Below are 14,673 nucleotides of genomic sequence, written 5' to 3'. Positions count from 1 at the left end.
GCTGCCAGTCTCTTCTTAAAAACTTCCAGTTTTGGAGCATTCACCACTTCTGGAGGCAGGTTGTTCCACTGGTTAATTGTTCTAACTGTCAGGAATTTTCCCCTTAGTTCTAGGTTGCTTCTCTCCTTGGTCAGTTTCCATCTGTTGTTTCTTATCTGGGCGCTTTGGAGAATGGCTTGACTCCCTCTTCTTTGGGGCCGCCCCTGAGATATTGGTTATCATCATCATCATCATCTACAGACACAGAGAGATGAACCACATTTCCACACCATTAAAAACAAACAATAAAAAGTGAAGAAGGGAATCCAAAAAGAGGATTTACATCCTCTCCAAAATTCAGATAAGCAGAGATTAACTCCAGACAATCAAGCAGAAATTATCCTAATTGAGGAGCTAACAAGGAGAAAAATAACGCCCCTCCCACAATGGCAGTGCAAGCTATAGTATAGTATATAGTATAGTACAGTATAGTATAGTATAGTACAGCACAGTACAGTGCAGTGCAGTGCTGGAAGGGACCTTGGAGGTCTTCTAGTCCAACACCCTTTTCAGACAGGAGACCCTATACCATTTCAGACAAATGGCTGACCAGTTGGGCTGGTTCTTGACTTGGAGGGGAAAAGGTGAGCATGACGTCTTTTGCCCTCCCCCCTCTTTCTCTTCTTCCTGGTTTGATGCTTCAGCTGCTGAAGCTGGAATGAGTTCCTGGGAACAGTTCAGAACTGACATTGGTTGTTAGTGAAGGCAAATTCAAATTTAAAGGGACCTTCCAGATCAAGATCAGAATCACAGAGCTGGAAGGGACAGAGTGGCTGGTAATAATGATATTAATAATAATAGAGTTGGAAGGGACCTTGGAGGTCATCTAGTCCATCCACGTGCTCAGACAAACGGCTGTCCCGTCTCTTATTTAAAACCTCCAGTGTTATTCTGGAGGCGGGTAGTTCCACCGGTTAACAGTTCTCCCTGTCAGGAGATTCCTCCTGCCTTCCCCGGCCAGTCTCCCTCCGTCGCTGCTCCTCCCGCCTTCAGGGGGGGCTTCAGGGAAGAGGGGGCCCCCTCCTCTTCGGGGCGCCCCCCAGATATGAGAAGGCTGCTCTCACCTCCCCCCCCCGCCCTTCTCCTCCCCAGCTCCGACCCCCCCCGCCCGGGAGAGGGGCTGCCTGGGGGTCGCGGGGGGAGCCTGGCCGGAGCCCCCCAGGGGGAAGGAGGCAGGAAGCGCCCCCCCAGATCCCCCCCGCCCTGCCTAGGGAGAGACCCCCAGTGGGGGGAGGAAGGAGGGGGCCCCTCAGCTCCGCTGCCTGGATGCGGGGGGGGGCGAGGGGGGAGAAGCCTTCAAGGGGAGCCCCTCGCCCCACCCCCTTGCCGAAGAGAACCTTCGCTACTACGCAGGCGCTATATGGCTCATGGCCGGAAGGAAGCAGGACGCCGATTGGTCGCTTTGGGGAGGGCAGCGATTGGCAGGAGGACTCCTCGGGGCGGTCCATTGAAAGGAAAGAGGAAGAGCAACCGGGAAGAGATCTCGCAGCGAAGTCCCGCCTCCACTTCCGGGAACAAACAGAACTGAGGCGCCATATTGACTCTTCCGCGGACGGGCTCGGAGCCAGGTAGGGCGCAAGGGATGCTGGGTGTCGCAGTCCGAGAGGCGCTCTGGCGGAGAAGGGAGGGAGGGGGAGGCCGAGGCCTGGTCTGGCGGGACGGGCGCTGGGAGGGAGGCCTGCCCGGAAAGTCCCACGGAGAGGCCGAGGCTCCGGCCTTCCTCCCCGGGCGAGCCTGGGACTCCCCTGCGGGGAAGGGACGAAGCCGTGACCCGCCTCTCCTCCCCCCCTTCGCCCCTGCAGGAGGACGGGCGAGCCCGGCGGAGGAAGGAAGGAGAAGGAAGGAGGCGCCGCCCGAGAGGAGAGGAGGCCCCGCGGAGCAGCCCCGGGAGGAGACGGCGGGAAGGCCCGGCAGGGATGAGCCGAAGGGGACTCCGGGAAAGGAGGCCGCCTGGAGGGAGAAGCGGGGAGCAGGAAACGGGCGGAGACCCCGAGACGGGCCTGGAGGGCGGAGGGTCCTTCAGAAGAGGCGGAAGACCCGGGAATCCCCAGAGAATCCAGGAGGGAGGAAAGAAATATCAGTGCCCGGAATGTGGAAGTTCCTTCAAAACAAATGGAGATCTTAAAAAGCATCTAATAATCCACTCAGAAGAAAAACCATTTAAATGCCCGGAATGTGGAAAATCCTTCAAAAGAAATGCAGATCTTGTAAGCCATCTAAGAATCCATACAGGAGAAAAACCTTATACATGCCTGGAGTGTGGAAAGAGCTTCCGTCAGAGGGGACACCTTTATGTACATCAAAGGATCCACTCAGGAGAGAAACTGCATAAATGCCTGGAGTGTGGAAAGCGCTTCAATTTGAGTGGATACCTTTATACACATCAAAGGATCCACTCAGGAGAGAAACCGTATACATGCCTGGAGTGTGGAAAGAGCTTCAGTGAGAAGAGCAAGCTTTATAAACATCAAAGGATCCATTCAGGAGAGAAACCGCATACATGCCTGGAGTGTGGAAAGAACTTCAGTCAGAAGGGAGGCCTTTATAGCCATCAAAGGATCCACTCAGGAATAAAAGCGTATAAATGCCTGGAATGTGGAAAGAGCTTCCGTTGGAGCAGCAACCTTTACGTACATCAAACGATGCATTCAGGAGAAAAACCACATAAATGTATGGAGTGTGGAAAGAGCTTCAATCGGAAGAGCATCCTTTATAAACATCAAAAGATCCACTCAGGAGAAAAACCTTATCAATGTGTGGAGTGTGGAAAGAGCTTCAGGGAGAGGAGCAGCCTTTATAGACATCAAAAGATCCACTCAAGAGAGAAACCGCATAAATGCCTGGAGCGTGGAAAGAGCTTCAGTGAGAGTGGAAGCCGTTATACACATCAAAAGATCCACCCAGGAGAAAAACCGCATAAATGCCTGGAGTGTGGAAAGAGCTTCAGTCAGAGGAGTAGCCTTTATACACATCAAAGGATCCACACAGGAGAAAAACCACATAAATGCCTGGAGTGTGGAAAGTGTTTCAATCTGAGGAGCAATCTTTATCCACATCAAAGAATCCACACAGGAGAAAAACCGCATAAATGTCTGGAGTGTGGAAAGAGCTTCATTCAGAGGGGAAACCTTTATAGACATCAAAGAATCCACATAAGCAGAGAAACCCTATAAATGCCAATTTAGCTTGGAACCATTGCAGTTACCTTTTCAAAAAAATAACGGCTGCTAGCCAGCTCAAGCATCTTCAGCTAGCAAAGGCAAAAACCGGAGCTGGCTCGGCACTTGTTTGGCTATGTGGCCAGGGACAAAAAAACAAAACCCAAACCCTGCCACCTTCTCATAGCCCCGAACAGTCAAGGAAAGTCGGAGAGATAAAAATGGCCACCACGGCATTAGTGATTGAAACCAAGTCATATGGCTAGCCAGACCTTTTTGGTCGCAATTCTGAATTTCTAATGTATGTACCCTTCCTGAATTAATTTAATTAATTTCTTTTTGTGAAAAGTGGCTAAATGAACTCTCGTACCTAGGGGATTATAATTTTGCAAAAATTATCACGTCTTTCTCATGAATGACCGGGCAGCTTCAAAATTTTATAGAGACGCTGAACCATGACAACTTATCTCTCCCCCTCCATCCTTGCTCTGCCGGATCCCCAAAGACATGGGCCTGCTCTGTCCCCCCTGTCTCACCCCTCACAATGCCTTGTTTACCTTCCGGAAATCTGCATTATAGTCCGTTTTTACTGGGCCATGTGAAGCAGCAACTTTGCCTTCCCAGTCAGGTTTGAAACAAGGCAAAGCAGCTCCCTCTGCCTTGCCCTTTTGACACTTGAGCCTTCATTGTCTATCCTTCCTCCCACTGCCACAGGCTCTTGTTTCTCCCCAGAAAATACATGGCTCATTATCCTGTTTAGAGTTTAACAGGCCACGGAGAAAGGCAGAAGATAAGCAAGAATCCAGTTAAACAAAGAGCGTTTAACCGTAAAAGGCCCAGTTTGTCTACTAGATACTGGGGAATGATTTGTGTTAAATGCCGAACTGAAATTGTGTGGTTGAAATTGTCCCTTTTTGTAACAGTCTCATTTGACTCGTGACATTTTTTCCCATATCAGCATTCTCCTTTTAATGCAATGCACATTTCAATGGTTATGTTTAATATTATGGGTATGTTATTGTCCATGTCTCTGGCGTAACTGAGCAGGATGATTTCTTCCATCCAATCAAATCTTGTTTTTACTTTTTCTATTATATGGTGTATGAAATGAAATCCGATTCTGTGTCCTGGATTTCGCCTTTTCATTGAGGGAAATCTCTTTGCTATAATAGACTAATAAATTGCCTTTAAAGGATCATCCCACTTGGTGCCTAATTGGAGCAAGTGTGACATGGCTGAATCTAGGTTAATTCAGCCTTTTTTTTGTGGCTTTTAATGCGCTCCACCTCATTTTTGATATAATCTAAATGGGTTTTCCAAATGTCAGCTCCTTCTCTGCCTCTCCTGCACAGAATTTGAGGGGACCAAACAGAGCACAGTATTTACGATGAACCAGCCGGAATAATTCTCGGTCTGTATTTCATGGAGTTCTGGGAGCAGAAATCCAGAAATCATAAAAGGGCCATCGTTCCCCACCTCTGGCCTAGAACAATCTAAAGGAGGATTCATCGGGACCCAAGGCTCTGTTCACATGACCTGCTTCCCCACTCCTGGCTGGCCATACCCAGACCCCCGGCATTGTTCAATAGGCTGTTTGGAGGCCAATTTAACCTGGCATAAGACTAGCCAAACTGAGCAGGCTGTGTAAATGTGAGGGCTTTCCTTGCCATTGAGGCTTATTGCTGGGACTCGCCCGGACAGTGTACCGGGGGACTCTCAGTCTAATCCTGGATATTGTTGGCTGAACTGCGAAGTAAGGCTTGTTTAGGCTTAATTGACACTTGGATGGGGGACCAGCGGGAAACGTAAGAGATGCTGTCTAGCACTGGAAAGTTTAAACACAGAACCAGCCCAGTCTGTATTGCTGTTCAGAAAATGCCTCTAAGGTGCTTGTGAAGACATTTGCTGTTGGGTTTCACTTGAGGATGGTTCATTTGCTCAGTTGACTGATGGCTGATTTGGGAAAAAATGGAGGTCCAGCCTCTTTAGCACCTGGAGCAGGGCAGGGACTGGAATTGGAAAGGCAGCGATGGCCCATTGCTTACATGTTGCCCCCAAGAGAGCTGCAGACCCCTCCCCTCTCTAACAGCAGCACCCAGAGATTTCTGTGCCTCACCCAACAAATGTCCCATACCTCTTTGAGGAGGGGGCTTTGCTCCTGGGCTGGGGGGGGCAGGCAGGTGGTTGAGCCACAGGGAGCTTTGGTGTGCAGTGCAGTGTTTTTCTCAGGTGTACACATTCTTTTCCCTTTTTATTCTTTTTTGTAAAGCACCCAGAGTCTTTGGGAGTTGAGCTGCTCCCAAATGTAATAAGTCATTGCAAAATAAATGGGCACCTCCCCCCAATTCCCTGGTCTTGGATATCCCAGAGAACCACTTTGAAAAAATCCCTGAATAGATGCTGGCTTCTCTTTCAGGAATGTGGGACACGGTCTGCAAAAACCACTTCCAAGTTGGCTTATCATCATGGAGCCGTGATAGTGAATTGCTCGGGGTGCAACAACCATCATGTGATTGCTGATAACTTAGGCTGGTTCTCTGACTTGGAGGGGAAAAGGTGGGCATGACATCCTTTGCCCCCCCCCCCTTGTCTTCTTCAGGGTTTGATGCTTCAGCTGCTGAAGCTGGAATGAGTTCCTGGGAACAGTTCAGAGCCCACATTGGTTATTAGTGAAGGCAAATTCAAATTCAGAATAGAGCTGGAAGGGACCTTGAAGGTCTCCTAGTCCAGCCCCCTACTCAAGCAGGAGCCCTAATTTACCAGGCATGTCAAAGTGACAGCCCACGGGCTGGATGCCTCACGCCGAAACCGCTCCCCCCCCCCATTGCCAGCAGTGGGAAAAAAGTCACAACACGTCAAACGAGATCACAAGTTGGACACCTGTGCTCTAGCCAAACCCAAATCTTGTAACCTTTCTTCATATGTTTTAGTCTCCAGGCCTTTAAGTATCTTCCTTGCTCTCCTTTTCACTTTTCCCAAAGTCTGAACAGGTGGGTGATTACAGGTGTCCATTGAAATGGATGGGTAAGTTTGGGGGGGGGAGTTAATTTGCAAATGTGCTGCCGGATAAACAGGTGTATTGTTTTGCCAGTCAGCTGCTGGAAGGAAATGAGATAGGTGCCAGACCAGGGTTGGGGGTCTATGTCTCAGGGCACCCTGGCCGAGGTAGAAACTGTAACAGGAGCCCCCTCCAAAGGGGGGGATAGGAGGAAAAGGTGTGCCTGTGTGGCACCTTTGGCATCAGGTGCCAAGAGGCCAAAGGAGATTTTAAAAATCCATGTATTAAGGCAGTGGTTCTCAACCTGTGGGTTGGGACCCCATTTGGGGTTGAACGACCATTTCACGGGGGTCGCCAAACAACGCAGTCCGCCATTTTTCCCCCCCTTTTCCTTAGCTGTGCTACTCCCTTTTATTCTATTGGCTTTCGAAAGCCAATAGAATAGACTCTCTTGAACAGAGTCTAATTCTATTGGCTTTCCAAAGCCAATAGGAGTTGTCCAGGCTGTCTCTGCCTGCTGAGCCCGCCAAAAGTCCCCTTCTGCAAACGGTGCTGCACCAGTTGAGTAGTCCTCGACTTGTGACCGGTTGAGTAGTCCTCGACTTACGACCAGTTGGGGATCGCAGCATTAAAAAGATTGAGAACCACTGTATTAAGGGGAGAGGCGTTGGAAGGGGTTTCCCTGCTCTGATTCAGTTTTGCAATGGGGTCCTTGGGAGAGGAGGGGCCAGAGGAGAAGCTGGGTCTGGAGGGGGGGGGGGCTGGTGATGCAGCCAGAGGGGAGGGGGCTCACTGACCCAACCCTGTTTGCCGCCCCTGTGGTGTTTTTTGCAGTTATCCTTCCTGACAGCTTGACTGCCTCTACTCCCCAATCCCAGCACTCAGGGCTGGGACTCCTAAGCGGGCAGAGGGGCTGCCACAGATCCCAGGAACCGACTCAGATCTCTCTCTCTGCCCAGAGGAACGCAGTGCTAGGAACACCTAGGATCCTGCGCAGAAACTTCAGTCTCTCCGGCCTGCGATGGAAGAGTCAAGACTGAGGAAGAGACACACATCCCAACCTCAAGAAGCCCCCAAAGGGGGAGCGGCATTCGATGTTATACGGTACCCCAAATCTACCCCAGTCCAAAGCACCCCGCGAGGCTGGGAAAGGTGGCCCTTAAGGCCAGTTCAGGGCACCGTCTCTTCTCATGGACTCCTTCATGCTCCCCACTTTCCTCCTTCCTCTTTGGTAGAGCAGAAGGGGGGGGGAACCAAGAAAAACACGTGAATAGAAATGTTTAAAGTCAAACAATAGATATGATTGCATATCCTCCTTTTCCCCCACATGCACGAAAAGGTTCCGGTGTGAATGCAGAGCGAGTGAAGGGAGTCTCTTCTTTAAAGCCTCCAGTGTTGGAGCTTTGACAGCTTCTGGAGGCGGGTAGTTCCACCGGCTAACAGTTCTCCCTGTCAGGAGATTCCTCCTTCCTTCCCCGGCCAGTCTCCCTCCGTCGCTGCTCCCCCCGCCTTCAGGGGGGGCTTCGGGGAAGAGGGGGGCCCCCTCCTCTTCGGGGCGCCCCCCAGATATGGGAAGGCTGCTCTCACCTCCCCCCCCGCCCTTCTCCTCACCTGCTCCGACCCCCCCCCGCCCGGGAGAGGGGCTGCCTGGGGGCCGCGGGGGGAGCCTGGCCGGAGCCCCCCAGGGGGAAGGAGGCAGGAAGCGACCCCCCAGCTCTCGCCTGCCTGGATGCCCCCCAACTTCCCCCCCCCTGCCTAGGGAGAGACCCCCAGTGTGGGGAGGGAGGGAGGGGCGGAGACGCAGCCCCGGGAGGCCGCTCAGCTCCGCCAGCCTGCATGCGGGGAGGGGGGGAAGACGGGACCCCCAAAAGTCAAAGGGAGCCGCTCGCCTCACCCCCTTGCCGAACAGAACCTTCGCTACTGCGCAGGCGCCATATAGCTGTTGGCTGGATGGATGGACGTCGATTGGTCGCTCTAGCAATGATTGGCAGGAGGACTCTTCGGGCCGGTCCATTCAAAGGAAAGAGGAAGAGCAACCAGGAAGAGGCCTCGCAGCGAAGCCCCGCCTCCACTTCCGGAAACGAATAGAACTGAGGCGCCCTAATTGATTCGGCCGCGGACTGGCTCGGAGCCAGGTAGGGCGCAAGGGATGCTGGGAGTCGCAGTGCCGTAGGCTCTCTGGCGGAGAAGGGAACCCCGGGAGGGAGGGGGGAGGCCGAGGCCTGGCCTGGCGGGACGGGCGCTGCGAGGGAGGCCTGCCCGGAAAGTCCCACTGAGGGGCGCCGTATGATGATGGGTCGGGGGAAGCGGGACGCCGATTGGTCGCTCTGGGGAGGGCAGCGATTGGCAGGAGGACTCCTCGGGCCGGTCCATTCAAAGGAAAGAGAAAGAGCAACCAGGAACAGACCTCGCAGCGAAGTCCCGCCTCCACTTCCGGGAACGCATAGAACTGAAGCGCCCTAATTGATTCGGCCGGTGACTGGCTCGGAGCCAGGTAGGGCGCAAGGGATGCTGGGAGTGGCAGTCCGAGAGGCGCTCTGGCGGAGGGAGGGGGAGGCCGAGGCCTGGTCTGGCGGGACGGGCGCTGGGAGGGAGGCCTGCCCGGAAAGTGTCGCTGAGATGCGGAGGCTTCGGCCTTCCTCCCCGGGCGGGCCTGGGACTCCCCTCCGGGGAAGGGACGAAGCCGTGACCCGCCTCTCCTCCCCCCCTTCGCCCCTGCAGGAGGACGGGCGAGCCCGGCGGAGGAAGGAAGGAAGGAAGGAGGCGCCGCCCGAGAGGAGAGGAGGCCCCGCGGAGCAGCCCCGGGAGGAGACGGCGGGGAAGGCCCGGAAGGGATGAGCCGAGGGGGACTCCGGGAAAGGAGGCCGCCCGGAGGGAGAAGCGGGGAGCAGGAAACGGGCGGAGACCCCGAGACGGGCCTGGAGGGCGGAGGGTCCTTCGGGACAGGCGGAAGACCCGGGAATCCCCAGAGAATCCAGGAGGGAGGAGAGAAATATCAGTGCCCGGAATGTGGAAAATCCTTCAAAAGAAAAGCAGATCTTAAAAAGCATCTAATAATCCACACAGGAGAAAAGCCATTTAAATGCCCAGAATGTGGAAAGTGCTTCAGTCAGAGGAGCCACCTTTATACACATCAAAGGATCCACACGGGAGAGAAACCACATAAATGCCTGGAATGTAGAAAGAGCTTCAGCCAGAGAGGACACCTTTATAAACATCAAAGGATCCACACTGCAGAAAAATCTTATAAATGCCTAGAGTGTGGAAAGAACTTCAGTCAGAGAGGAACTCTATATAGTCATCAAAGGATTCATACTGGAGAGAAAACGGGCGGAGACCCCGAGACGGGCCTGGAGGGCGGAGGGTCCTTCGGGACAGGCAGAAGACTCAGGAAACGTGACACAATCCAGGAGGGAGGAGAGAAATATCAGTGCCCAGAATGTGGAAAATCCTTCAAAAGAAATGCAGATCTTGTAAACCATCTAAGAATCCACACAGGAGAAAAACCTTATAAATGCCTGGAGTGTGGAAAGAGTTTCGGTCAAAGGAGCAGTCTTTCTAATCATCAAAGGGTTCAAAATAGAGAAAAAGAGTATAAATGCCTGCAGTGTGGAAAGAGCTTCAGTCAAAGGGGACACCTTTATACACATCAAAGGATCCACTCAGGAGAAAAGCCACATAAATGTCTGGAGTGTGGAAAGAGCTTCAATGGGAGGGGAAACCTTTATACACATCAAAGGATTCACACAGGAGAAAAACCTTATAAATGCCTGGAGTGTGGAAAGTGCTTCAGTCAGAGGAGCAGCCTTGATGTGCATCAAAGGATCCACACTGGAGAGAAACCACATAAGTGCCTGGAGTGTGGAAAGAGCTTCAGTCAGAGGAGCAGGCTTTATGTGCATCAAAGGATCCACACTGGAGAGAAACCACATAAGTGCCTGGAGTGTAGAAAGAGTTTCAGTTGGAGGGAAACCCTTTATACACATCAAAGGATTCACACTGGAGAAAAACCATACAAATGCCTACAATGTGGAAAGAGCTTTATTCAGAGTGGACACCTACGTCAACATCAAAGAATCCACACTGGAGAGAAACCATATAAATGTCTGGAGTGTGGAAAATGCTTCAGTCAGAAGGGAAGCCTATATGCACATCAAAGGAGCCACACAGGAGAAAAACCTTATAAATGCCTTGAGTGTGGAAAGAGCTTCAGTGATAGGGGAAGCCTTTATGCACATCAAAGGATCCACTCAGGAGAGAAACCGCATAAATGCCTGGAGTGTGGAAAGAGCTTCAGTGTGAGGGGAAGCCTTTATAAACATCAAAGGATCCACACAGGAGAAAAACCTTATAAATGCCTGGAGTGTGGAAAGAGTTTCAGTCGGTGGAGCAGCCTTAACGTACATCAAAGGATCCACACTGGAGAAAAACCTTATAAATGCCTGGAATGTAGAAAGAGCTTCAGTCGGACAAGAGGCCTTTATAGACATCAAAGGATTCATACTGGAGAGAAAATGGGCGGAGACCCCGAGCAACCTTTATACACATCAAAGGATCCACTTGACAGAAATAGTATAAATTCCTGGAGTGTGTAAAGAGCTTCAGTTGGAGTGAAAAGCTTTATAGACATCAAAAGAATCCACACAAGCGGAGAAACCGTATAAATGCCAATTTAGCTTGGAACCATTGCACTTACCTTTTTTTAAAAAATAACGGCTGCTAGCCAGCTCAAGCATCTTCAGCTAGCAAAAGCAAAAACCGGAGCTGGCTCAGCACTTGTTTGGCCATGTGGCCATGGACAAAAAAAAAAAAAAAAGCCCAAACCCTGCCAACTTCTTGTAGCCTCAAACAGCCAAGGAAAGACAGAGACAAAAATGGCCACCACGGCATTAGTGATTGAAACCAAGTCACATGGCTAGACAGACCTTTTTTGTCACAATTTTGAATTTCTAATGTAACTACCCATCCTGAACTAATTAAATTAATTCATTTTTGTGAAAAGTGGCTAAATGAACTCTCGTACCTAGGGGATTATAATTTTACAAAAATTATCATGTCGTTCTCACAAATGACCGGGCAGCTTCAAAATTTTATAGAGGCGCTGAACCATGCCCACTTATCTCTTCCCCCTCCATCCTTGCTCTGCCGGATCCCCAAAGGCGTGGGCCTGCTCTGCCCCCCTGTCCCACCCCTCACAATGCCTTGTTTACCTTCCAGAAATCTGCAGAACTCAGCGTTATAGGCCATTTTTACTGGGCCACATAAAGCATCAACTTTGCCTTCCCAGTCAGGTTTGAAACAAGGCAAAGCACCTCCTTCTGCCTCGCCCTTTTGACACTTGAGCCTTCATTGTCTGTCCTTCCTCCCACTGTCACAGGCTCTTGTTTCTCCCCAGAAAATACATGGCTCATTATCCTGTTTAGAGTTTAACAGGCCACAGAGGAAGGCACAAGGGAGGCATTCTGAAGATCTCCAGAAGATAAGCAAGGCATTGCGAGGGGTGGACATGGCTGTGGAGATTGCAAGGAAAGGAAGCAGAGCATGGGGGTATCTCATGGGGTGGGCGAAGCCCAAGGCAGGCATCCCTGAGGCACCCCGTGCTCATTGAGCAACCCTGCATTCACTCCTCCGTTCGTTTAACGTCTGCATTGAGGTGATCCAGGAAGTGGACTCTTTCACTTAACGAGTTTCAATTAATGTCCTCCATCCTTCTGACCGAAATGCGCCGACCCCACTACTGTTGTTAAGTCGAGGATTTCCAGAATTAGAGCTGACGCCTCGCCTAGTGCCTAGATCCCCGACGAGCAGCAGGAGGAGGAAGATGAGGACGATCAGCTTGGACTGTAAAGTGGAGGCCAGGAAGGGTCTCGGAGTGAAGGTTGGTGCAGGGAACCTTGGCCAAGATGGCTGGGCATTCTTGGGGCGTTGAGCGCATGTCTGTGACGCCGTATGACAGGATGCTCTCAATCGTCTCCCTTTAGAAAGTGGATAGAAAGGATAGAAGGAAGATGTGCTTTTCTCATGCGACGCAGAAAATGCAGGCGCTGCTGTGCCCGCTTCACCAGTGTCTCGCTGTTGAGCGACCAAGCCAGCCTACTCATTAGCTGCACACCCAGGAATTTGATGCTGGTAACCATCTCCACAGGGGAATCATTAATGCACAGAAGTGTGGCTGTGCCTGCCTGTTCTGAAATCAACAATGATTTCTATCGTTTTTCCGGTATTTAAAACTAGGCTGTTTTCCTTACGCCAGTTCACCAACCCCTCAACCTCCTTATAATAAGCTCCCTCATTGTCATCATGAATAAGGAACGCTACTGTTGTATCATCTGCGAACCTCACAATGTGGTAAACCTAGCACAACAGTCGTGGGTCAACTGGGTGAACAGCAGCGGACTTGGGACGCAGCCCTGAGGAGAACCTGTGCTCAAGAAAATAGTATTATGGGTATTTGTTCCAATTTGCACATATTGCAGCCTTTGGTAAGAAAATCTAGAATCCAGTGACACGACGAGTGTTTAAGCCTAAAAGGTCCAGTTTGTCTACTAGATGCTGGGGAATGATTGTGTTAAATGCCGAACTGAAATTGTGTGATTGAAATTGTACCTTTTTGTAACATTTGACTCGTGACATTTTTTCCCATATCAGCGTTCTCCTTTTAATGCAATGGTTATGTTTAATATTATAGGATGTTACTGTCCATGTTTCTGGCTTAACTGAGTAGGATGATTTCTTACATCCAATCAAGTCTTGCTTTTTACTTTTTCTACTATATGGTGTATAAAATGAAACCTGATTCTGTGTCCTGGATTTCCCCTTTTCATTGAGGGAAATCTCTTTGCTATAATAGACTAATAAATTGCCTTTAAATGATCATCCCACTTGGTGCCTATTTGGAGCAAGGATGACATGGCTGAATCTGGGGCTAATTTGGCCTTCATTGTGGTGGGTGTGAAAGAGCTCCTCCATCTCATTCATATAATCTAAATGGGTTTTCCAAAAGTCAGCACCACGTAAGGCCATCCCCAGATGTATGAAACTCTGGTAAATTGGATGCAGTAGAAAAAGTGACATCCCTTTCTAATGTATTCTCCACATTCATCAAGATTTCTCTCAAATGGAATCAAATGTAGGCTTAAAATCTGCAAAGGCTACAAGCAGTGATTTTGTCCATACCGTTTTGTTTTATTTAGAAGAACGTTAGTCATAAATCAAAATTTACACCCAATACATTAGGCAAGAATAAACTGTGCCATTTAATTGCATCAATTTCAACTGATTTCACAGTAAATTGAAATTATTTGGTAAAAAGATACCCTTAAATACTTTTTGCTGCAGTGGGAGGATTTGATCATTCACCTTGTCCTTCTCTGCCTCTCCTGCACAGAATTTGAGGGGCACAAACAAGGCACAGTATTTACGATGAACCGTCCAGAACAATTCTCGGTCTGTATTTCATGGAGTTCTGGGAGCAGAAATCCAGAAGTCATAAAAGGGCCATCGTTCCCCACCACTGGCCTCGAACAACCTAAAGGAGGACCCAGCGTGACCCAAGGCTCTGTTCACACGACCTGCTTCCTCACTCCTGGGTTTGCACATCCAGGCCCCTTGCCTGCTTCAACACGCTCTTTGGAAGGCAACTTAACTCGGCATAAGAGTAGTCAAACTGAGCAGTGAGAGCTACTGTGAGAGCTTCCCTTTCCATTGAGGCTTATTGCAGGGACTCGCCCAGGTAGCGTCCACGGGGAACCATCTCCAGGCAGGTGATTCTCAGTCTGTACCTGGACAACTTTGGATGATTTGTAAAGGTTGTTTAGGCTCAGTTGGCAATTGGATGGGGGACCACCAGGAAATGCAAGAGATGCTGTCTAGCACTGAACAGCGATACAGACTGACTCTAGCTCAGTCTGTATCGCTGTTCAGAAAATGCCTCTAAGGTGCTTGTGAAGACACTAGCTCTTGGGTTTCACTTGAGGATGGTTCATCTGCTCAGTTGATGGCCGTTCTGGGAAAAGGTTAATTGGGGTCCAGCCTCTTTAGCACCTGGAGCAGGGCAGGGACTGGAATTGGAAAGGCAGCGACGGCCCATTCCTTACATATTGCCCCCAAGAGAGCTGCAGACCCCTCCCCTCTAACAGCATCACCCAGAGATTTCTGTACCTCACCCAACAAATGTCCCATACCTCTTTGAGGAGGGGGCTTTGCTCCTGGGCTGGGGGGGAGGGTCAGGTAGGTGGTTGAGCCACAGGGAGCTTTGGTGTGCAATGCAGTAAGTGTTTTGTCCAGGTGTACACATTCTTTCCCCTTTTATTCTCTTTTGTATGGCTCATGGCTGGAAGGAAGCAGGACGCCGATTGGTCACTTTGGGGAGGGCAGCGATTGGCAGGAAGACACCTTGGGGTGGTCCATTCAAAAGAAAATGGAAGAGCTATCGCTAACAGGAAAAGTGCTCGCAGCGAAGTCCCGCCTCCACTTCCG

At 50.5% G+C, this 14,673-nt stretch overlaps 1 protein-coding gene across 3 annotated transcripts; it reads left to right on the top strand.

Moving 5' to 3' along the window:
- The first annotated feature begins 1,459 nt into the window (after positions 1–1,459).
- LOC120317515 (zinc finger protein 160-like) lies at positions 1,460–11,011 on the top strand. Of its 3 annotated transcripts, XM_039364182.1 has the most exons (3): positions 1,460–1,607; positions 1,842–3,191; positions 9,258–11,011. In XM_039364182.1, the coding sequence occupies exons 2-3, from the start codon at positions 1,956–1,958 to the stop codon at positions 10,788–10,790; spliced, it is 2,769 nt and encodes a 922-aa protein (XP_039220116.1). In that variant the 5' UTR covers positions 1,460–1,607; positions 1,842–1,955; the 3' UTR covers positions 10,791–11,011. The 3 variants fall into 3 exon arrangements, with proteins under 3 accessions (XP_039220116.1, XP_039220115.1, XP_039220114.1); XM_039364181.1 differs by lacking the exons at positions 1,460–1,607; positions 1,842–3,191 and adding an exon at positions 8,093–8,330 and having other exon boundaries at positions 8,917–11,011; XM_039364180.1 differs by lacking the exons at positions 1,460–1,607; positions 1,842–3,191 and adding an exon at positions 8,345–8,689 and having other exon boundaries at positions 8,917–11,011.
- The last annotated feature ends 3,662 nt before the right edge of the window (positions 11,012–14,673 follow it).

The sequence above is a fragment of the Crotalus tigris genome, unplaced genomic scaffold (assembly GCF_016545835.1).
Source record: "Crotalus tigris isolate CLP2741 ecotype Arizona unplaced genomic scaffold, ASM1654583v1 scf7180000019692.1526454, whole genome shotgun sequence".
NCBI lineage: Eukaryota > Metazoa > Chordata > Lepidosauria > Squamata > Viperidae > Crotalus > Crotalus tigris.
This window is presented reverse-complemented; position numbering and strand designations above follow the sequence as displayed.